The sequence below is a fragment of the Artibeus jamaicensis genome, unplaced genomic scaffold (assembly GCF_021234435.1).
Source record: "Artibeus jamaicensis isolate MK-2021 breed Jamaican fruit bat unplaced genomic scaffold, CSHL_Jam_final contig_233, whole genome shotgun sequence".
Classification (NCBI taxonomy): domain Eukaryota; kingdom Metazoa; phylum Chordata; class Mammalia; order Chiroptera; family Phyllostomidae; genus Artibeus; species Artibeus jamaicensis.
Genome location: NW_026521486.1, coordinates 21,731,952 through 21,754,314, shown reverse-complemented (window position 1 = coordinate 21,754,314; position 22,363 = coordinate 21,731,952). Strand labels below are relative to the sequence as shown.

The following is a 22,363-nucleotide window of genomic DNA, read 5'->3' as shown; positions in this document are numbered from 1 at the left end:
TAAACATTTGTTAAATGAGCGAATAAACCAGTAATCCACAGAGTATCTAAAATTAGCCATTTGCATGAAGCTATGTGTTGAAGAGTCTAGCCCATTATGAGAAGAGCAGTCCAAAAAACCCCAGCAAATCCTGGCACCAGGATACACTGCAATTTAAAAAATAGGTTACATAAGTACATAGGCTGTGATCATAAGTTTTAAAAAACAGTATGGGGTCCTGGCTGGTGTGGCTCAGTGGATTTAGTGCTGACTTGCAAGCCGAAGGGTCGCTGGTTTGATTCCCAGTCAGGGCACATGCCTGGGTTGTGGGCCAGGTCCCTAGTAGGGCCACTCGAGAGGCAACCGGACATTGATGTTTCTCTCCCTCTTTCTCCCTCCCTTACCCTCTGTCTAAAAATTAAATAAATCTTTTTTAAAAATCTGACTGATAATGCTTTACTAGCAGGACGGGGGGTAGAACTATAATAGATCATAAAAGTATAAAATAGTGTTTCTGGGCACAATTGGGTACCCACAAGTCATTGTATCATTAAAGAAAAATGCGAGAGAAAATTCCTGGCGATGCTCAACAGGCTATGAGAAACCTAGCCTTAGGAGCCAGTTTTGTATTGCCTCTATATAAAACTACTGCCTTCCATTTTACATGTGTTTTTACAAAGAAACTTGATTTGGGGGGATATTGTTATTATCTTCTCTGCTGACATCCATATAATATATGTTTTTCCTCTCTGGGCTGAGTTTCATGCCAAATAAACGTCAAAGACAAAATTGAGAGAAAACACCAGCCACAAATAACCCTCTTCTGATCTCCCCTCAGGTTACCCCCTGGCTTTGCTTTATCGGCACTACCTTTTCTACAAGGACAGCTACCTCATCCATCTCTTCCACACATTCACAGGCCTCTCGATTGCTTACTTTAACTTCGGTGAGTAAACTGTTAGTAGTGGCACTGGGATTAGAGGGAGCCTGGGAAGGAACCAACTTGAACAAAACTTCGGGAGAGAATTTGATGGATAGGGAAGTCCTTATTGCTCTGCTTGCAAAGAGCGGGTTTGTATGGACAGGAACTCTGCTTAAATTCTTTCATGTACAGTCATCTCCCAGACAAAACATTTTCAGAGTGGCCACTCTTGCCGACCGCGTTGACAGAGAAGCATCAGCTCCTCTCTGCTGTGGCGGTCGCTGGATGATGGTCCACGCAGTCTCCTCAGGAGCAGCCTAGAGCTCAGACGTTCAGAAATACAGTCACTGCCTGGCAGTTCCTTTATTTATATGGTTAATTTCCTTCCTTCCAGAACATGAGACCATTGAAAAAAATAACCTCATACCAAAATACTTTTTCTTTATGTATTATCTTTGTGTTTAGAAGTCTCAGGATGAGTGAGAATTAAAAAACAAATATCTAAAATTTGCTCTCTTCTGCACCCAGGATACCAGCTCTACCACTCCCTGCTATGTGTCATTCTTCAGTTCCTCATCCTGCGACTCATGGGCCGAACTGTCACTGCTGTGCTCACTACCTTTTTTTTCCAGATGGTAAACATATTTCCCTTGACAGCTCAGGTCACAGCTGACAGCAGTTCAGGGTTGGGACAGGTCAGGGACTGTGGTGTAGAAAAAGCAGTGAACTGGGAGATCCGATTTCTAATCCTTTCTCCCAGTAACACTTAGCAGTATAACTTTACGTAGGTCACTTTACACGGGCCCCAGGTGTTGCCTCTGCCAGTGGCAATGACAGTACTTTACCTACCCCAAGGAAGGGGTACCAGCTAATCATCTGCATAGGACTGTGCATTAAGGTTCTTTATTCTGAGGGAAGTCACTGGAAGGCAAGGCAGAGTATCAACTTAGAATAAGCTACAGAACCTAAGCATCTAAATGCTCAATTTGGCCCTCATTTTGCTGAAAAACCTGAAGCAAGTCTCTTCCCCTTTAAGTGTCTTCACTTCTAGAACTTCTTAAGGCCTTTAGTGATGAGAATAGGAGCAAGGGAAAAATACATTGGGGGAAAAATACATTAGATTTCAGAATAAGGAGGAGAAAAATCATAGCAATAATGGAATAAATACTTTCCTCTCCTAGGCCTACCTTCTTGCCGGGTATTACTACACAGCCACTGGCACCTATGATATCAAGTGGACAATGCCTCATTGTGTTCTGACTCTGAAGCTGATTGGTAAGTGAGAGGTCACTACCTTCCCCTTTATACCTAGGCTCCTCCCCATCTGACCATAAACTTACTCTGTGCTTTCCCAACACTCCTGCTACCCTCAGTCCACAGGTCACATCCTCAGTGTCCTCTCCCTCTACCCACACCTTCTCTCTCTGCTCAGGTTTGGCTGTTGACTACTTTGATGGAGGGAAAGATCAGGTAAGAATGATTCCTCCAAAGAGAGGTTAAGGAACTAAACCGGAAGGAAGGAAAAAGGCTGTTGTTACCAAAAGACTGAACCCAAACGTCAGGGGCAGAGCCCCTCCCTCATCCCCAGCCTGTGTGATCTCCATCTCAGATAGCACTGAGCAAGGATCGACAACTGTAACTTGCCTGGATCCAGCTCTTGTACAAAGTCCAGAGATCAATGCCAGCAAGGCATTTGGAAAGGCAGCAGCAGCCAGCTGTTGCCACACACACTTGTTTCCATGGGAAGCAACTGCTTTTCTCTATGCCATCCCCTTAAAGATGGCTGTTTGAAGGACCAGTGCACTGGCCAAAGGGTGGGGAACACACAAACTGGCTCTTGCGGGGAGATTCAAGGCCATCCTGAACCATTCATTCTCTTCTTGGCATAGAATTCCTTGTCCTCTGAGCAACAGAAATATGCCATACGTGGTATCCCTTCCCTGCTGGAAGTTGCTGGTTTCTCCTACTTCTATGGGGCATTCTTGGTAGGGCCCCAGTTCTCAATGAACCACTACATGAAGCTGGTGCAGAGACAGCTGACTGACGTACCAGGGAAGATACCCAACAGGTAATTGCCCCTCTTGGTTAAGACCTCTGTGTAGAAGTCTAAAGAGACTTCCGTGAAGACGGCCCTGGCTCCCAGGCCCAGGCCCCAAGGCCCTGGACTGTCATGACAGGCACTCTGTACCTGCTCACTGCAGGCAGCGGGCTCTTGTCAGCTTAGGTCACTTCCAGCCCTCCAGTCTGACCCTGTAGTGCAAAAAAAGTTTCACTTTCATGCCACAGGACTTTGCCTGACCTAGTCATGTCCCTGCCTTTAAAACCCATTTTCTTTGTTCCAAAAAAAAAAGATTTTAAATACATAGAAAAATATATCACACTAAAAAATTTAAGTTACCGGAGAAATCTCCTCATTCACCGAGAACGTGTCCCACCTGTGTTTGAGCATCAGTTCAACAGAATAGGAAGGAGTGGGTTCAAAATTGGCCGTTACCATCCATGCACTGGGTTTCCAGTCCCACTGCAGACTGAGAACATCGGTGAGACCTTGCGATCAGTAGTATTCCCAAGGGGAAGCACCAGACTGGAACACACTGCTTCTCCTGTTACCCTCCCTTCCCTGTGGCTCATAGAGGTTTACATTCACCCTTCTCATACCCAAGCATGGAGAGAAGGCTTTCTCCCCAAGACCAAGTATAGACTCTGGGCAGTGGAGTTGCTCATCCCATCCCACAAGGATAGCTCCCAGCTCCCATCCGCGATCCGTCACAGAGTGAAGGAGTGGCCTCTGCACTCTGTGACCCCACTTGTTCCTTTCCAGCACCGTACCTGCTCTCAAGCGCCTCAGTCTGGGCCTTGTCTACCTGGTGGGCTACGTTCTGCTCAGCCCCCACATCACAGAAAACTATCTCCTCACCGAAGACTATGAAGTGAGTGGCTGCTAAAGCAAGAGCAGTGTGACTGCATCCAAGATAGAAAATGGACAGGCGAGGATCCCTGTAGGTAGCCAAAAAGTATACCACCGACAAATGCATGTTGGTTTTGCTCTAGATCTGTGAGAGTTGATGTCAATGCCAGCCGGGCCTGGACATGTTCATCAGCCAGCACTGAACGACCTTCGTGGGCACAGGGCTGTGCCAGGTGCACTCTCAGCACCCCTTACCACCCAGGAGCAGCTCCTAGTTTGCTCTGTTACAGCCCAGCATAGCAGCTTCTGGTCCTCTCCAGCCTGTTTCTTGTCTTGATAGATTGGGGGCTTCTAGGGAATTCAGAATCCAAGGGAGGGGGAAGTGCTGGCTTTTGCTCCTGCCTACCTGAAAGGTTTGCAACAGTTCCATACTCACTCTAGATAGGTTGTCTCCTTAAATTGAGCATGAATACAAAAAGTCCCTCAGTACTTGTGTCCCAAGTGCTCAGTACTTCAAAGAGGAGTTAAGGACAGTGCTCCTTCTGGGACTCTCCAAGGGAGAGGAAGTGAATGGACGTTCACTGGCCTCCCTGCTCATCCTCTTGGCCCACTGCAGAGGCAGTCAGGCGGACTGTCAGGCAGACATGAAGCAGTCAGCCACAGTGTGGGAAGAACACTAGGGAAATTCACCTGGCTTCACACACCTTTGTTTTTCTCTCAAGAACCACCATTTCTGGTTCCGCTGCATGTACATGCTGATCTGGGGCAAGTTTGTGCTGTACAAGTATGTCACCTGCTGGCTGGTCACAGTAAGTAGAAAAGAAGAACCAGGTGCAGACAAGCTGTGGGGGATGTGGGGGGCAGACAGGGAGTGGCGAGAACCCTGAGGCACCCCTTCCTGCAGGAAGGAGTGTGCATATTGACGGGTCTGGGCTTCAATGACTTTGATGAAAACGGAAAAGCAAAGTGGGATGCCTGCGCTAACATGAAGGTGTGGCTCTTCGAAACCAACCCCCGCTTCACCGGTACCATCGCCTCTTTCAACATCAACACCAACGCCTGGGTGGCCCGGTGAGCAGCAAAGAGGGGAGGTCTGGCCCTGAGCTCATGCCTTCCACCATTTCTCCAGACTTGAGGGCTTCTAAGTGTGTCGTCTCTTCTGTCTTTTCTCACTTTGTATAGAACTTCCCATCCTTCTCACATGTACATCTACACACTTAGTCAGTGTCCCCACTCCGACTTGCTCCCCCCAAAACCATTCTTGTCATCATTTGTAAAACCAAAGCAAGATACGTAAGTGCCTTGAGTCCTGGGCTTTAACCCCGATTCAGCCACTGGTTTTATATTCTCCACTGACCTGTTTATCTTTGTTATTCATCCCACCACTACAGTGTAGGCAGCAGGAGTAGGAAACTGGCCTGCCCTGTTCAGTGTAGTTCAACACTGGGTGCTTTGTAGGTACCAGTCATCTAAGGGGCTTGCCCAAGTTCACCCAGCAAAGCCTTAGGTCTGTTTTCTGTGTCTAAACTGAGACAACTTCACTGCCTTTCATCTCTAAAGCCAGTCAGACAGCACTGCACCCCTTACCCCAGGTGGCCCCAAGTGGGAGCCAGCCACCACCACTGCACTGCTCAGGGCGCTGAGAACCCAGACGCAGGATAGTGCGAATGAGGCTCATCCTTATCCTTTTCTCTAGTTACTTCTTCAAAAGACTCAAGTTCCTTGGAAAGAAAGAACTGTCCCAGGGCCTCTCGTTGCTATTCTTGGCCCTTTGGCATGGCCTACACTCAGGATACCTGGTCTGCTTCCAAATGGAATTCCTCATTGTTATCGTGGAAAGACAGGTAGGCCTTGAGGGTGGCGAGTGAAAAGGGACTGTGAGAAGGGGCAAGACACAGATCAATCACCTCTTCCCTTCCTCCCCAGGCTGCCAGCCTAATTCGGGACAGCCCAAGCCTGAGCAACCTGGCTTCCATCACTGTCCTGCAACCCTTCTTCTATTTGGTGCAACAGACCATCCACTGGCTCTTCATGGGTTACTCAATGACTGCCTTCTGCCTCTTCACGTGGGACAAGTGGCTGAAGGTAAGTGAGGGGCTGCCTGCGAGGACTGGAGGACCACAGGACCACCAAAGCCACAGGCAGTAAAGGATATGCCCTGTTTTGCCATGTATAATGCACACTTTTTCCCCCAAATTTTTGAGGGAAAAATAAGGATGTGTATTATATATGGGTAGTACCTGAATGTCTTGTATCTGTTCTTGTGTTTTGTAATTACTGTTACCAAAAAATGTCTTGTACTATATGTTGAAAAATACATTCTAAAATTCCTTTATAATACAAAAGTCAAGTATCTAAACATAAATAAAACAAGATTTTTTTCCTGAGTTTGGGCAAAAAACAACATGGGTGCACATTCCACATGGCAAAATATGGCATACCATGCCCGTGGGCTGCCTCGGTGGCCTGTATCTCTCCACAGGTGTACAAATCTATCTATTTCCTCGGCCACGTCTTCTTCCTGAGCCTACTATTCATACTGCCTTATATTCGCAAAGCAATGGTGCCAAGGAAAGAGAAGTTAAAGAAAATGGAATAATCTATTTAAACTATTTTCCTGGTAAGTTAACATCCCTTACAGCTAAACTGAAACTATCAGGTTACAGAACCAAGTGATAGATTTTGGGGGGAGGGGGTATAGTGTTGGAAATTTGCAGTGAATCTCAAGGTAGTCTGGCTTGTAGGAAACACCATACGGAACACTAACTTAACACACCAGGAAGAAGTCAAAAGGGCTTAGATCAGGGACTAGGAGTAATCTGACCAACCTGCCAATCAAATTTCTTCTGCAGGTGGCCTAGAGCAAGACTGGTGCAGAATCGACTTGTCTCCCTTTCTACACTCCCTCACCCCAGAGCAGAGAACACAGAAGCCAGGGAGCAGGAACACATGACGCTCCCAGCTGTGCCTCTGAGGACAGCCAAGTTTTCTTTTGGGCCAAAGGGGAAACTCTTGTGGGAGGAGTAGAGGGGCCCATGTCCCCCCTCAGACTCCCCCATGCACGTTGCCTTATCTCTCCCCCTCTAGCCAGGAATCTGTTGTGTTTTTCTTCTGCCAATTTACTATGATTGTATATGTGTCACCACCGCCACTCCCCCCATGGGGGGGTGGGGAGGGGCACAAAGCCCTGCCTGCTCCACTTTTTCTACCTTGGAACTGTACCAGATAAAATCACTTGTTTGTTCAGTTTTTTACTGCTAGCATTCCTGGCTGTCGTTCAGGCACAGTTCTCTGTGCTTGCCACGGCTCCAGTAACCAGGGCCGCCGTCTTTACAGCACAGCAACCACACTGCACACACTGTAACCTCACACCTTCCCCTGACCATTAAAGACTAAGTTTAGGAACCCCCAAATAACGACCAGGTTTGCGAGAACAGTGTTTATAAGATAAACAAATAGCAAATATACATCCTGGCTTCCACTAGCCCACAGTCTTGGTGCAGGAAGGTTGTCCTCCAGCAGCAAGCTGGAGGAGTCAAGGGATGCAATGTCAACAGTCTGTGTTTCAGAACAAGGTCCTATCATCAAATGACCCTCCATACTTCTTCAAAGGCTGTGGTAAGTTTTGCACAGGTGAGGGCAGCAGAAAGGGGGTAGTTACTGATGGACACCATCTTCTCTGTATACTCCACACTGACCTGAGGAGAGAACAGTTCCATCAGCCAACTCGATCACTGTAACAGTTCAGTCCTTCTTTAGGGCAGGAATATTGGGCTAAGCTCCTATTTCACAGTGCTGTTTATTACTGAACTCGTACAAAAGGACGAAGAAGCTTCTACCTTTGACGACTGCAGTCCTCTAAGGACGCGTCCTGGGGCAGGCCAGGGAACCTACTGCACTTACTTCCCAGCTTTGTTCTTACCCTCTATTTCCTAGCTGATAAGGACAAGGAGCATCAAAATACTAACTGCTCTGGGACTTCTGTAGTAAGCTTCGGCTCTATTAAGAATCTGAGAGTTGAGCCTAGACCTTACCTTGCCATGAGCAAAGGCCCCCACCACAAAAACAATAGGGTCACTGCTGGGCACCAACTCTCGCACGTCACTGACGACTGGGATGGAAAAGGAAGTGCCAATTTTCATACATCCAACTGGGAAGTGATCTGATACTGGATTCTTAATTACCTAAAGTGAAAGAGAAAAATGAGCCCCAAAATCGTTCTCAGAACCCTACCTCCAATCAGTAGGTGTCCATATCTCACCTTCAAGAGCTTCTGGGGGCCATCGGCTGCTCGAACACTGAGTTTGTGTAAAAGCTGAACTAGGGCGAAAATAAAAACATTCAGAGCTAGATGGAGACCGCATTTCTGCCCAGTGATCTAACCAGAAAACCCCATAGGTAAGGTGGGCTCCGCACATCCATCAGAGCTGTGCTGCACTGCTAGAACGTCACGAACAAGCAGCTGTCAAGCACGTGACTACTGTGTGCTAGTGGGCTTTAAGTCCTAAATATCTCACCCATGAGGCCACAAAAACGGTCAAAGGTTCTGGGAATTCGAGTCTGGGGGTTCACTTCGATCAGCACATTCTTCTGTGTATGGATATAAACCTGCAGTAAGCCAGCACGGTTCAGGGGACTGTCCATCAGCATCAGTAAACTCTGAGGGAGGCAGACACCGAGGCACAGTTAAGAGTGAAGAGAAGTAATATGCTGCTGTTTCACCTTCCACAGAAAGGCTCAAGAGGATGTGAGCTCTGTCCCTAGAGTTACCTGATGAGCTATGTCTGGTCTCACTTCCCCAGGGTCCCGTCCATTCTTCAACAACAAAGACTTGTGTTTGTCACAGTTTAGTAGCTCATAAGTCTTCCCTACCTGAAGAAGAGGGAAATGACAGAGAACAATATAAGCTACTTTTACCTAACCCAGTGGTTCTCAAAGTGTGGTCCCCAAACCAGCAGCAGCTGCATCTGGAAACTTGTCAAATTCTCAGGTTCACTCCGGAGTTCCTGAACCAGAAGCTATGTGGGCGGAGCCCAGCAAGCCCTTCAGGGGTTCACTGTGTGGCCACATTTACCCTCCCCTCCCTTCTTCTAACCCTCCTACCGTAACTGATTTTAGAGGGGAAAGGAAAGAAGGCACAACCTGTGATTTCAGATTATTTAAGCTGAATGTACTTTTAAAACCTGTGGCTATTAGACAAAGCTGGTGAGGGATTCTGGAACGAGGTGGAGTAAGGTTAATGAGCAAAGTTGAATGCTTGTTTATCACAGCAGCACTGTGATATCCTGGGCAAAATACACATGGTCAGTACCTTGAGTTTGCTTATACCAAACATGCACCAAGTGAAGAGCTGAAAATCTGAATGAGAAGTGTGAAAATTCTAATGATGCAGGAGGTACTTTAATTACAGAATACTTGTCAGAAGTAAAATTAGTAAGAAGGGTTGTTCCTAATTTTAAGACATGTAAGCAACGGGCCCTGGTTGGTGTGGCTCAGTGGACTGAGTGTCGGTCTGCAAATCAAAGAGTCACTCGATTCCCAGTCAGGGAGGCCAAGTCCCCAGTAAGGGGTGTGAGAGACAACCACACACTGATGCTTCTCTCCCTTCCCCTCTAAAAATAAATGAATACAATATTTTTAAAAATAGAGAAAATTAGTTTTATTTTATTATCAATTTCTTAAAAGGTTTTATTTAGAGGGGGAGGGAGGGAGAAAGAGAGGGAGAGAAACATCACTGTGGTTGCCTTTCATGTGGCCCCCACGGAGGACTTGGTCCAAAACCCAGGCATGTGCCCTGACTGGGAATCAAACTGGCGACCCTTTAGTTTGCAGCCGGTGTCCAATCCACTGAGCTACACCAGCCAGGGCAAGAGAGAAATTTTTAAAAAGGACTCTGAGCAAAATCAGAAATCTGAAGAAAGAAAATTATGCTGAACAAGTGGGAACTAAAACATTGAAGGGCCATGAATACATGTGAAATTCTTTGTAAACTGCAGAATCTCCAAGTATCCAGCACAAAGAAATCATTCTGGAATAACAGGGATATAAGAATGACTGAGAGATATTATCCTGGCAACTCTGCATATAGTGGAAAATATACCAGGTAGAAGTTTGATACTAAATATCTGTCTGCATCCATCTGTAGCAGCTAAAAGAAACAGGTATAAATTGTAATTTGGAGTCCCAAGGAGCATAAGATGGTGGGTAAAAACTGTAAAAACATACTACTAATGTACAACTACAGATTTCAAAAGGCTAAGTTTTTATGTACCAATAGGTTTTTAAAAAAGATTTATCTTTAGAGGGGAAGGGAAGGAGAGGGAGAGAAATATCAATGTATGGTTGCCTCTTGTGGGTCTCCTGCTGGGAACTGGCCTGCAACCCAGGCATGTGCCTGACTGGGAATTGAACTGCAATCCGATCCTCTGGTTCACAGACCTGTGCTTAATCCACTGAGCTACACCAGCCAGGGCCCAATAGAATATTTTATGTCTGACCACATCTTAAGACATACAACTCCTTGGGACTTCCGCCAAGATGGAGGCATAGGTGGAAACACTGTGCCTTCTCACACAACCAAGTTTAAAAACAAGTTTTAGCAACAAAAACACAGCCAAACCACAGAAAACTGAACTATATGGAAGTCTGAGAACAACAAACCCTTCAGGCAAACCGGCAAGAGGGACAGAGCCAGCAGCAGAGCGGGGTCGGGCAAGAAAGATCCATGGGACCAACCCGGGCTCATGACCCAGGTGTGCCGGCAGCCATGGGCGGATCCCAGGTGTGGAGTAGTGGGCAGGCCCACTGAGGGCTGATCGTGGTCACACATTCAAGTGCAGATAAACCGATGAAGGATCAAGCAGTGAGACGGACAGTGCAGGCCCCAGTGGCAGGAAGCAGCAGAGGGGACCACCATTGTCCCTCTCTGACCCCGCCCCCACATACAGCATCACAACCCAGCGACCTGGGTGGCCCCACCCTGGTGAACATTTAAGGCTCCGCTCCTCATACATAACAGGCACGAACAGATCAAAACATGGCTCAAGAACAACTCAGAGCCCCAAAGCCGATAAATCTAAACAATGAAGAAATAGCCAAACTTTCAGATGCACAGTTCAAAACACTGGTGATCAGGATGCTCACAGAACTGGTTGATTTTAGTCACAAATTAGAGGAACATATGAAGGCTAAACTAATCGAAATGAAGGGAAATGCACAGGAAACCAATAGTAATGGAAAGGAAACTGGGACTCAAATCAAAGGAGTGGACCAGAAGGAGGAAAAAAATGACCAAACAGAAAAGGATGAAGAAACAAGAATTCAAAAAAATAAGAAGAGGCTTAGGGACCTTCAGGACATCTTTAAACGTTCCAACATCCCAATTATAGGGGTACCAGAAGGGGAAGAGGAACAGCCATGAGTGGAAAACTTATTTGAACAAATAATAAAGGAGAACTTCCCCAATCTGGCAAAGGAAATAGACTTCCAGGAAATCCAGGAAGCTCAGAGAGTACCAAAGAAGTTGGACCCAAGAAGGAACACACCAAGGCACATCATAATTACATTAGCCAAGATTAAAATGAAGGAGAGAATTCTAGAAGCAGCAAGAGATAAGGGGACAGTCACATACAAAGGAGTTCCCATCAGACTGTCAGCGGATTTCTCAAGAGAGACCTTACAGGCAACAAGGGGCTGGAAAGAGGTATTCCAAGTCATGAAAACCAAAGACCTACATCCAAGATTGCTTTATCCAGCAAAGCTTTCATTTAGAATGGAAGGACAGATAAAGTGCTTCTCAGATAAGATCAAATTCAAGGAGTTCATCATCACCAAGCCCTTATTATATGAAATGTTAAAGGGACTTAGCTAAGAAAAAGAAGATAAAAAAGATGAACAGTGAAAGGACAGCAAACTCACAGTTATTAACAATCACATCTAAAACAAAAGCAAAGTAAGAGGACAGCTAGATCAGGAGCAGAACCATAGAAATGAAGATCACATGGAGGGTTAGCAACAGGGGAGTGGGAGAAGGAGAAGGTACAGAAAATAAGTAGCATAGACAGTAGGTAGAAAATAGATAGGGGGGAGGGCAAGAATAGTAGGGGAAATATAGAATCTAAAGAACTTGAGACACATGGACATAAACTAAAGGGGGAAATGGTGGGGGAGGGGGTATGCAGGGTGGAGGGGAATGAAGGGGGAAATAGAACAACTAATGGCATAATCAATAAAATATATTTTTTTAAAAAAGACATTCAACTCCAAAAACTGGGGGAAGAGGCATGTGGACTTTGAAATTGAATAACTGAAATAACAAGAATATCACAAAGCACAGAGCAAAAACAAAGGTCAAGAATTATGACCATAGGACACTCAGTTATAGAAAAAAAAAAACTTCAATAAAAGAATTCAATTTTAACCCATTAGTAAGTTATAACCAGAGTTCTTAATGAAATACAATAGAAAACATCAAAGTAGTTCACATGCAGTAATGGTAAGTGATGGTTTATGAAACTTGGTTTCATGAGTTAAATGTGGGTATTAGATCACAGCATAATTTTTATTGTGGGTTGTGGTTAAGCTTGAAAACCACTAACTAAAATAATCAGAATGAATCTCATGTGCATTCACTTTCTATAATAGGCATTAGAGACACCAGAATTTTTAAAACCTTATTCTCTACCCACACAAACCCTTCTAGTGGAAGAGAAATAGTAAACAAACACATGACTAATTAATTCAAACTGTAATAAACATAAGGGAAAAGTAAATGGCTCATTAAAGGATTATAATAGGACTGATTTATACAGGGTCATTTCTGTGAGGAATTAACATTTAACTTAGTAATTAAATAACGAGCAACATAACAGACTCAATAATTGCTAAATAAATGAACATTAAGTAGGAATTAAGGAAGCAAAGAGCTGAGTAAAGAGAGCTTCCAATCAAGAGAACATCATGTGCAATGGCTTTAAGATACGAAAGAACCTCAGGCCTTCAGAGAGTTTAAAGAAGGCCAATAAGCCTGGAATATAAAGGGCCCTGGCTGGTGTGGCTCAGTATACTGAGCACCAGCCTGCAAACCTGAGGGTCACCAGTTCAATTCCCAGTCAGGGCACATGCCTGGATTACGGGCCAGGACCTCAGTTGGGGGCATGTGACAGGCAACTGATCGATATGTCTCTCACACAGTGATATTTCTCTCCCTCTCTTTCTCCCTCCCTTCTCTTCTCTCTAAAAATAAATAAAATCTTAAAAATAAGATAAATAAATGGAGGGGGGGGGGATAATCTAAGGTACCAGACATGTACCTCACAGCCATGCCTCACAAAATTAAGGAAATCAAGGACTTCTTGCTTACAGCCAGGCAAAAAGATGCGAAATCTATCAAGAACAAAAAAAGAAAAGAGAAAAGAAAAAAGAAAGACAGCCCTCGCTAGTGTGGCTCAGTGGATTGAGCACTGGCCTGCAAACCAAAGAGTAACTGGTTCGATTCCCAGTCACGGCACATGCCTAGGTTGCAGGCCAGGCCCCCAGTGGGGGATGTACAAGAGGCAACCACATATTGATATTTCTCTCTCTTTCTCCCTTCCCTTCTCTCTAAAAATAAGTAAATAAAATCTTTTATAAATAAATAAATAAAGACAATGTAAAGTTTGATGCAGCATATACCTTCATACCCTGGTCATTACAAAGAGAAGGCCAAGTGAAGTCCCCCAGGTTTGGCAGTAAAGGAGATGAAATGAACCAGACGCACTGAAGAATACACAGAGCAGGCCCAGATGAGGCTGGCAAAGCAAGACATAAGGAAGCACAAGGACGGCCTAAGATAACAATACAGAAGATTTCAACCAGCTACGAATTCTGTCACCCTTGGAGTACCATTAATGACATTTTGGCCTAAATTTTTCCAGAGCATTGTCTAGGAATTTTAATATGGCCATGCCCCTCTCAACTATCATACTTTGCCGTGTATAATGCACTCCTGTGTGTGGTGTGCACCCATGTTTTGGGTCCAGACTTTCAGGACCAAATGTTTTAATTTTTTAATTTAACTTTCTTTTTATCTATATTTATAAACAAAACTGATTATCATACCTCAGGGTATTACTTTGCAAATGATATCATTATTGCTTTGTAGAATTATACTTTTTTTTAATTTATTTTTTTATTGATTATGCCATTACAGTTGTTCTATTCCCCCCTTCATTCCCCTCCACCCTACCCCCCATCCCTACCATTACCCCCCCCTTTAGATTATGACCACGTGTCTCAAGTTCTTTAGATTCTGTATTTCCCATACTATTCTTGACCCCCCATCTATTTTCTACCTACTGTCTATGCTACTTATTTTCTGTACCTTCTCCCCCCTTCTCCTCCTCCCACTCCCCTGTTGCTAACCCTCCTTGAGATCTTCATTTCTATGTTTCCACTCCTGATCTAGCTGTCCTTTTAGTTTGCTTTTATTTTAGGTGTAGTTGTTAATAACTGTGAGTTTGCTGTCCTTTCACTGTTCATGTTTTTTTAATTTCTTTTTCTTAGCTAAGTCCCTTTAACATTTCATATAATAAGGGCTTGGTGATGATGAACTCCTTGAATTTGATCTTATGTGAGAAGCACTTTATCTGTCATTCCGGTCTAAATGAAAGTTTTGCTGGATAGAGCAATCTTGGTTGTAGGTCTTTGGTTTTCATGACTTGGAATACCTCTTTCCAGCCCCTTCTTGCCTGTAAGGTCTCTTTTGAGAAATCCGCTGACAGTCTGATGGGAACTCCTTTGTAGATGACCGTCCCCTTATCTCTTGCTGCTTCTAGGATTCTCTCCTTCATTTTAATCTTGGCTAATGTAATTATGATGTGCCTTGGTGTGTTTCTTCTTGGGTCCAACTTCTTTGGGACTCTCTGAGCTTACTGGATTTCCTGGAAGTCTATTTCCTTTGCCAGATTGGGGAAATTCTCCTTTATTATTTGATGCAAAAGCATAAATGAATTAAAAACATTTATATAGCTACAGATTTAATATTACCCATGCCATGTATAATGTGAATCCTTATTTTTCCCTCAAAAACTTGGGCACAAAAGTGGGTATTATACACAGCAAAATACAGTACTTAGTAATTAACATGGAATCAATAACAGTAATAATTAATTCCAAGTGACAGACATTATTCTAAACCCTTTACACAGATTAACTCCTTTAATCTTCCCAACAACGCAATTACACAGGTACTACTATCATCCCCAAGGAACACAGGAAGAAATGGAGTGGTTAAGTAACATTCAGAATTAACAGGCTGGAAAGACAGCAGACAATTAAGTGAGGGATGACTGTAAGAGCCTATAATTAGGTTAGAAAGATCAACCACGGAAGAGAATGAAAACAGATGGGGGCGGTGTTTCTAAACTGCAAGCTTATTAAAGTGCCATAGTGGTTGAACAAAACATGATAAAGAATCACAAGGTAGATTACTATGGAAATATACTACCTCTAAATGTACTACTTTTCTTTTTCATTACATTCTCTGTGTGAAGTATTAACCTCTGCTTTACAAACTGAGGACAAACTGTTCTCAAGACCACGCTTAATAAGAACCAAGATCAAAATCCAGGTCTGACTTCTAAACCAGTACTATTTCTTCTGGGCCTACTCATTGAACAAATTTAGCTCCAAATGGTAAGATAAGAAGAAAGTCAGAGGAAATGAGAACACAGTACAAAGTTCTGAGCCAGAACGGCTAGATCATTCGGGAAAGAGCCAAATGATAGGTAAAAATAAAAATGTTAAATTATTAAATGATCATCTGAGGTGGATACTACTAATACATAGAAGGGTGACAATAGACATCTTTTATAAAACATTAAGTCCCCACAAATAAAGGATGGGCCAACTATGCTACAGTAACCACTTTTCTCCTTTCCTAGTAACTTGTACTGGGATTGAGGTAGGAGACAGCATAGGAAGAACTCTGAGACTGCAATCCTGTTACTAGCCAGCATTTAGCACCCTGGTTGCCAGGAAACACCTTTTACCAATCAGGTGAAATAAATAGTACACCGAGGCAGGGAGGAGGAAGGAGACTCACATGCTAACTCAGCAGTCCTGAGCCTGGTCTGATAATATTTCCAGGTGTTCCAACATTCACAAGAAACACTATGTTAGCAAGAAAGAAGGGAAGTCTTTGGAATTCTATGTAGCATTTCCACTATCTGGGAAAGAAAGCCTTGAAACTGTGCTTTTGCCCCAAGGCCTGAATGTAGAAGAGGGTCCCCGGTGCTCAAAGAAAGAGCGCATAAAACAACTTTGGTTAATTGCCTACCTCTGGTCACTATCTGTTTTACGAGGGAGTCCGTGTCCCTGATGCTTACGCAAAGAGCCGATAAATAACTTTGATAAGTGCCCCAATTTTAATTCACTGCCTCCTGTCACGTATTTGTTTTACAACAAGATGAACAAATGGGGTCTGGAGCAAGACAAGGATTCCGGCTAACAGACCCCCACACATACCTAAGTTTGGGTAGTAACATTCCACCAGGAAAGTTGGCACATTTACCCGTTAATCAATATGTAACTTTTTCCCTCCTATCCCACCAACTATGTAAGTCCTCAAAACAAAGGACTCTTTTGGGGACGCTGGGTGCTCTTGCTTTTGCCGCCCTGCTTTGCCCTGAAACTTTGCCTTTCACCCCCTATTCTACCCAGTCCTGTTCTCTTCCATGAGAACGGACCACTAATAAACTGATGACATGCTACTAGATGTGCTGATATGTAATTCTTTACATGCGTCAGCTAGAAGAACCAGGTCTCTCTCGTCAACAGGATAACGTGGGACACAGCCGTGAACGAAATTCCCTTCCCGTTAGATGACTTCTGGTAAATCAACCACAGATTTCCGGTAAACCAACTGGAGGCAAGAATGTGACGGCTGCAATGTGATTCAAGAAGGTCAGAAAAAAACTACTGCCAACAGAGAACACTGAACCAAGTGACAGTCAACTAAGCCACTCTTCCTCCGAGAGCATATTTCACTTTTCGGCTTTCTCCATCCACTCTGAGCCTCTCCCCCTCATCCCATGAGGTCCCATTCTATCGCTGCTACTAGTTCTCCACTTTCCCGTCCCACATTACCTTGACTGTTTCCAGACTGGCCCCTTCCAGCACCACAATGAGCCTACGGCCTCCCATCTTGCTTCCCGCCCCAAATCGGGGCCGCTTGGGCTCCACAACATCCCAGTCCTGTTCCTGGTCCTCACGGCGACGTTCACGAGGTTGGAACCCACCACTGGGCGCAGCCATCTTATGACCGGAAATTGTGCTAATATCCTGAAATTAGAAAACACGCTTTTCCTAATCGCAAACTTACTTCCGGCTGCCATTTTAAAAGTGGGCGCTTGCAAATGGCGCTTACTTGCTGTCCGGCACTACCGAAGTGTCTCTGGAAGGGCAGGGTTTCAGAGAGAGGCGGGACTTCCTTAGCGCAATTCCTGTGCGCGAAAGTCGGGTCCTCCACAGACCCGGGGGCGGGGGGGAGGGTTTAGGAGGAAGCGCACTTCCGGTGCCCTTTCTCCTGCCAGCACCTGGGCCGTAGACCCTCGTGTGAAGGGTGCTGTTTCTAAACTGGAGTGGGGTACAGGCGGGCCGGCACCCCCTCCTGACCTTTGGTGCCGCTGGCCTCAGGATCGGATATGGCCCAGAACTTGAAGGATTTAGCGGGACGCCTGCCCTCCGGGCCCCGGGGCATGGGCACAGCGTTGAAGCTGCTGCTGGGTGCCGGCGCCGTGGCCTACGGGGTCCGCGAGTCCGTGTTTACCGGTGAGCAACCTCCACCCGCTCTCCGGACTCCTCCGGTCTCGCCGGGTCCCCGCGTGCACTCAGCCCCTCACCTCACCAGGGGCTAGCATGTACTCTCCGAGCAGTGACCTGGCCTGATCTCCACCCCTTTCCCCACAGTGGAAGGCGGACACAGAGCCATCTTCTTTAATCGGATCGGTGGCGTGCAGCAGGACACCATTCTCGCCGAGGGCCTTCATTTCAGGTAATGGCGGGCAGAACGGATTGACCCTGACCTTTCACCCTTGAACGCCGCCAACCCACCAATGGCCGTAGTAGGACGTTCAACGGATTGAGGTCTGGTCTTTCCACTCCTTACCTCATCTCCCAAGACAGTGGGTGCTGGCCAGAACTGCAGTAGCACATAAATGTTCTCTAAAGAAAAGGAGAGAATTTCTCCTGCTTTGTTGTCATTAAGAGAAGAAACAGGCCAAGAAACACATGAGGAAAAAACTAGTGAAACTGTAGTCTCCCAATAACTATATCTGTTCCCTCTCCTCCAGGATTCCCTGGTTCCAGTATCCCATCATCTATGACATTCGGGCCAGGCCACGAAAAATTTCCTCCCCAACAGGCTCCAAAGGTAGGTTTGGACACTTGAAAGCCACCAACAGATGGGCTACCTAAAGTTCATAAGGAAGCCTGGCAAGACCCCTAGGGGAAGATGGTTGTGTCAGAGCTCTTGGTTTTCATATCTGCAGAAGAGCTAGAATAAAAATACCTGCTTCTGGTGTTAAAGTAGAACATTCTAGACACACTGTGTGTTTGCATTTTAACTTTTCCTACCTTCTAAGGTAAATTCAATGAGAGTATTCTATTCCTTGTCTCATTCACTGCCTAGATCAAAGCTTTCTTCTTCTTTTAACTGCTTGACTTATTAATGATATCCACCAGTACACCCCGTTCTGGGGACACCGGTGCCCCTGGTTCTTCCTAGACCGGATCTGGAAGTCATGCCTTTCACATTCCCCAGACCCCTTCTTCACACACAGATGTGCACACCAAGGCAAGTAGCTCACCTGTTAATATACTCTTTTGTGCTATTTTTAGTGTAGTCACTTAACATTCCCTAAATTCTAGGTCCTGTGAATAAAGGATACATAAAACACAGTCCTCATCCTCAAGTTGATAGTCTAGTAAAGAAGACAAGTGGTTACGTTAAAGCCTGCAGTAGAGGTTCGCTTTACTGATAGAGAGGTTGTGGATAGAAAAGATAACGTAGTAGACGGACAAGGTTGCATTTGGCCTGTGCCAGGTCACTTTTGGTCAGCCTGATTATTCTCCCCTCCAGGGGAATTCCAGGCTGAACGACATCACATGGAGGAGATGGTGTTTGGGGAAGGATACTGGGCTAAGAGGCCAGACGAGGCCTCCATGGCCTTGCCCAGCCACTGCTGATCTCACTCTTAGACCTGCAGATGGTGAACATTTCCCTGCGAGTGCTGTCTCGACCCAATGCCCTGGAGCTTCCCAGCATGTACCAGCGCCTAGGACTAGACTACGAGGAGCGAGTGTTGCCATCCATTGTCAACGAGGTTCTCAAGAGTGTGGTGGCCAAGTTCAACGCCTCCCAGCTGATCACCCAACGAGCCCAGGTTGGACCCAGCTCCCATCACCGTCTGCATAATGTCCGCATTTTCCTCATTGGGCTTGGGGCACTGACTATTAGGAAAGGCAGCTTATTAGAAAAAGCTTGTGACCCCAGTTCTTTTTCTACCTAAAAGCTGCACTGATGGCCACTGTGAGAAATGAGCCAAGACTAGAACTCAGTAGATTCTAAAAAAGAGTTTGTGAATTTTCTGCCTTTTCCATAAGATCTGGTATTCAGCTGGTCACATAAAAACACCTTCCTTTCAGTTCTCCAGTCCCCTCTCACCACCTCTCCCTTCCCCTCCTCACCCCTCCCCTCCTCACCCCTCCTCCCAGGTATCCCTGTTGATCCGAAGGGAGCTGACAGAGAGGGCCAAGGACTTCAGCCTTATCCTGGATGATGTAGCCATCACGGAGCTAAGCTTTAGCCGAGAGTACACGGCTGCTGTAGAAGCCAAACAAGTGGGTGAGTTCCCAGAGAAGTAAGTCAGGGATTTCTACAAGTACAGGAGGGGTTTGGGGTTCCTCACATTTGTGACCTCTTGACTGTCCCACCACAGCACAACAGGAGGCCCAGCGGGCCCAGTTCTTGGTGGAAAAAGCAAAGCAAGAGCAGCGGCAGAAGATTGTGCAAGCAGAGGGTGAGGCTGAGGCTGCCAGGATGATATCCTTCTGCTGGAGAGATCTGGGCTCACCCCTGGGGCACATTGCGTTCCTGTCCCTCACGGGCTGGCTGATGAGACTAAGGCGAATGTGATTCCGTGCTCTCTGATTCTTGGCTCTCTGGTGGATGGAGGTTTCAAATGGGATCTGAGATCTTAGTGGGGTTCCTGAGCTTGGCTCCTCACTGTAAAACAGATCAATAGTACTGCTGGCCTTGCCTCTGTTCCTGCTGCTACCTCCAGTTCCTGGCAGCTGCCTGCAGGGGGGCCCACAGGTGAGAACCAAAGTAAAACTGGGCACGAGCCACATGAGCGCAACCTTGGATCTGACAGCCCTGAGGAGGGCTGGAGTGACGGAAGTAGCAAGGATGGGTCCAGGGATTGAGACATGGCCTTGTGTGAACCCTTAACCCCACTCTGCTCACCTTGGAGAAGCACTAAGCAAGAACCCAGGCTACATCAAGCTGCGAAAGATCCGGGCGGCCCAGAACATCTCCAAGACGGTGAGTGTGAAGAGCCCAGTGTCCCTCACAAGGTTTTGTGGAGAGTGAGAGTTTTCTATTGAAGCATGCTGAAGTGAGGTCGTGGAAATCATGCTCGTTCTAGTTTCTACACAGACTGGCTTCTCTGGCATTTCTTTTCATCAGAAATAATTCCATGGGTTCCCTTGACCTTTAGTTCACACTTCTGCTATGGTGCTAACAGGGTCAGTCACTTGCTGCTCTGGATCATTGTGTGAGGGTCCAAACCACATCTTTGTCGTTGTTGGATCCCTGTTCCTGACCCCCGTGTGTTCCATCGGTGGTCATTGAATGCAAGGATAGGAATTAAGCTTCTTTGCTTAACACAAGCACCTGTCTTTTGTTTCCTGCCCTATAGATCGCCACATCACAGAATCGTATCTATCTCACTGCTGACAACCTTGTGCTGAACCTACAGGATGAAAGTTTCACCCGGTGAGAGAAGTGACCTACACAGCGGGGTGTCGCAAAGAACATGGGATCTGCATCGGTCACTTGGGCTCTGTTTCTAGCTTACTCATAGGACCTTTGAAAGACACCATCTCTCTGAACCAAAAGATAAAATAGTATAGGAGACTTGAATCTCACGATCTAATGAGAAGGAGATTATTCAAGTGAAAAGCACTGTAATTGTAAAGTTTTGTCTTAACTGAAAAGCAGTGAAAGGTGCTATTCAGGTCTCACCCGGGGACCCTAACATTGCTGCTCTGAGGCGCGGAAGGGGGCTAGGAAAGGAGAGGGGAGAAGTGGCCGTGACCGAGAGAACCAGCTCTTCCTTTCCAGAGCCTGAGATGCCTGGCTTCCACCCCAATTGTCTTTTTTCCCTTGGGAGCAAGGCAGGGTTTTAGACCTGGGTGGGGACTGAACTGTAAATCACCTCTGCGTCTTCTTCTTTCTATGTTTCCTGTCCACCTGGTGACCTGGTGTCCACAGGGGAAGGTAAGTTGTCGGTGTACCTTTTTTTCTGGGGGGTCTTGCAGTTCATCTCAGGACCTCCCTTCTCCCCCACCAGCTAACCTTTCTGACCTCCCCATACACTCTTAGGAGGGAGGGAGGGAGGGTGATGGAGAACGGGGTGGCCAAGAGGCTGTTTCTCTCACATTTATATCCCCTAATGTCACCCGTCTCCTTTATCTTTCTGCAGTGACAGCCTCATCAAGGCCAAGAAGTGAGCCTAACTACCAAGATCTCCACCCCCAGAGAAGAAATGGGACTGTTTCTGCCCTGGTATTGGAGGAATCCTCTTGGGGATCCAGCAAACCCCACCCCGCCCCCAGTATCATGTGACGCTCCCCTCTGCATCGTCTTCCTAGCCCTTCTCAGATGAATGAAGACTGACCCATTTTCAGGGGAATGACTTTCCTCCTCCTGTACCAGCCAGGGTTGTTGGGACAGTGTGTGATTTCTTAGTGATTTCCTACAGTGTTGGCTCCTCTCTCAAGGTTGGGAGGCAATGAACACCAGCCCAGGAATTCTCAATAAATTTTTATTACTTAAGCAGAATTCAAGGCTTCCTGTGTCTGAGCTGGGTTAGGGGAGGTGAGCATGCGCACAGTCACACAACACTCCTGAGTCTCTCCTCGTCTTCGGCAGCAGGGGGCGCACGGACTGGCTACAGCATTTTCAAAATTATGCCTGGGCCCTGCTGCTCACCCTGGAAGCCAAACAGGATCGAAGCTGGAAACAGCAGGCCCAGCTGCACTTTCGGCCCCATCTTCCCTTTAAGGCTGGAGCAGCTGTGGCTTTGCTGAGCTAGACCAAAAATGTGATGACCCCAGCAGGACCTGCTTCCTTAGTAACAGTTCCGTGCAGCTGTGGGTAGACCACTCATGCCTATCGAGGTTAGGCCCTGTGGGTTTTACCTGCTGTGAGCTACCCCCACTGCCAATTCACAACCCTCCGGTGTGAAGGAGCCAATGTGAGACAGGGCTCTGCCTACAGAGATGAGCCCATC

The 22,363-nt window shown here is 46.2% G+C and overlaps 3 protein-coding genes and 1 non-coding gene across 4 annotated transcripts in view; 3 read left to right on the top strand and 1 right to left on the bottom strand.

The window, feature by feature from the left end:
* LPCAT3 (lysophosphatidylcholine acyltransferase 3) overlaps positions 1-7,055 on the top strand; it is a 35,684-nt gene extending 28,629 nt beyond the window's left edge. The window contains exons 2-13 of the mRNA XM_037167787.2: positions 818-925; positions 1,430-1,536; positions 2,083-2,176; positions 2,334-2,371; positions 2,791-2,969; positions 3,723-3,831; positions 4,532-4,618; positions 4,714-4,880; positions 5,506-5,653; positions 5,736-5,894; positions 6,292-6,429; positions 6,662-7,055. Coding sequence (XP_037023682.2) covers positions 818-925; positions 1,430-1,536; positions 2,083-2,176; positions 2,334-2,371; positions 2,791-2,969; positions 3,723-3,831; positions 4,532-4,618; positions 4,714-4,880; positions 5,506-5,653; positions 5,736-5,894; positions 6,292-6,408 — 1,313 coding nt within the window. The 3' untranslated portion in view covers positions 6,409-6,429; positions 6,662-7,055. The remainder of the gene's footprint in view (positions 1-817; positions 926-1,429; positions 1,537-2,082; positions 2,177-2,333; positions 2,372-2,790; positions 2,970-3,722; positions 3,832-4,531; positions 4,619-4,713; positions 4,881-5,505; positions 5,654-5,735; positions 5,895-6,291; positions 6,430-6,661) is intronic.
* Positions 7,056-7,233: 178 nt separating this feature from the next.
* EMG1 (EMG1 N1-specific pseudouridine methyltransferase) lies at positions 7,234-17,282 on the bottom strand. The gene is made up of 7 exons (XM_037167789.2): positions 17,215-17,282; positions 16,935-17,129; positions 8,580-8,681; positions 8,327-8,468; positions 8,071-8,129; positions 7,844-7,993; positions 7,234-7,507 (listed from the first exon to the last, which is right to left on the bottom strand). Exons 2-7 carry the CDS (start codon positions 17,100-17,102, stop codon positions 7,394-7,396), a joined length of 735 nt encoding a protein of 244 aa, XP_037023684.1. The 5' UTR covers positions 17,103-17,129; positions 17,215-17,282; the 3' UTR covers positions 7,234-7,393.
* A 68-nt stretch (positions 17,283-17,350) lies between these two features.
* On the top strand, positions 17,351-21,912 carry PHB2 (prohibitin 2). Its single transcript, XM_053661556.1, has 8 exons — positions 17,351-17,618; positions 17,757-17,841; positions 18,140-18,219; positions 19,047-19,231; positions 19,563-19,692; positions 19,787-19,890; positions 20,314-20,391; positions 20,768-21,912. Exons 1-8 carry the CDS (start codon positions 17,492-17,494, stop codon positions 20,846-20,848), a joined length of 870 nt encoding a protein of 289 aa, XP_053517531.1. The 5' UTR covers positions 17,351-17,491; the 3' UTR covers positions 20,849-21,912.
* On the top strand, positions 19,956-20,220 carry LOC119065758 (small nucleolar RNA U89). Its single transcript, XR_005085646.2, has one exon. It is a non-coding gene; the product is annotated as a small nucleolar RNA U89 (small nucleolar RNA).
* Positions 21,913-22,363: the final 451 nt, after the last annotated feature.

Bases quoted from the DNA above. Each gene is read 5' to 3' on its own strand.
- EMG1 (XM_037167789.2), bottom strand. From the start codon at position 17,102: ATGGCTGCGCCCAGTGGTGGGTTCCAACCTCGTGAACGTCGCCGTGAG. The intron at 8,682-16,934 runs GTAATGTGGGAC...CCTCTTCTTCAG, and splicing joins CCAGTCTGGAAACAGTCAAG to GTAGGGAAGACTTATGAGCT. The intron at 8,469-8,579 runs GTAACTCTAGGG...TGCCTCCCTCAG, and splicing joins GACCAGACATAGCTCATCAG to AGTTTACTGATGCTGATGGA.
- PHB2 (XM_053661556.1), top strand. From the start codon at position 17,492: ATGGCCCAGAACTTGAAGGATTTAGCGGGACGCCTGCCCTCCGGGCCC. The intron at 19,232-19,562 runs GTTGGACCCAGC...CCCTCCTCCCAG, and splicing joins TGATCACCCAACGAGCCCAG to GTATCCCTGTTGATCCGAAG. The intron at 20,392-20,767 runs GTGAGTGTGAAG...CCTGCCCTATAG, and splicing joins CCCAGAACATCTCCAAGACG to ATCGCCACATCACAGAATCG.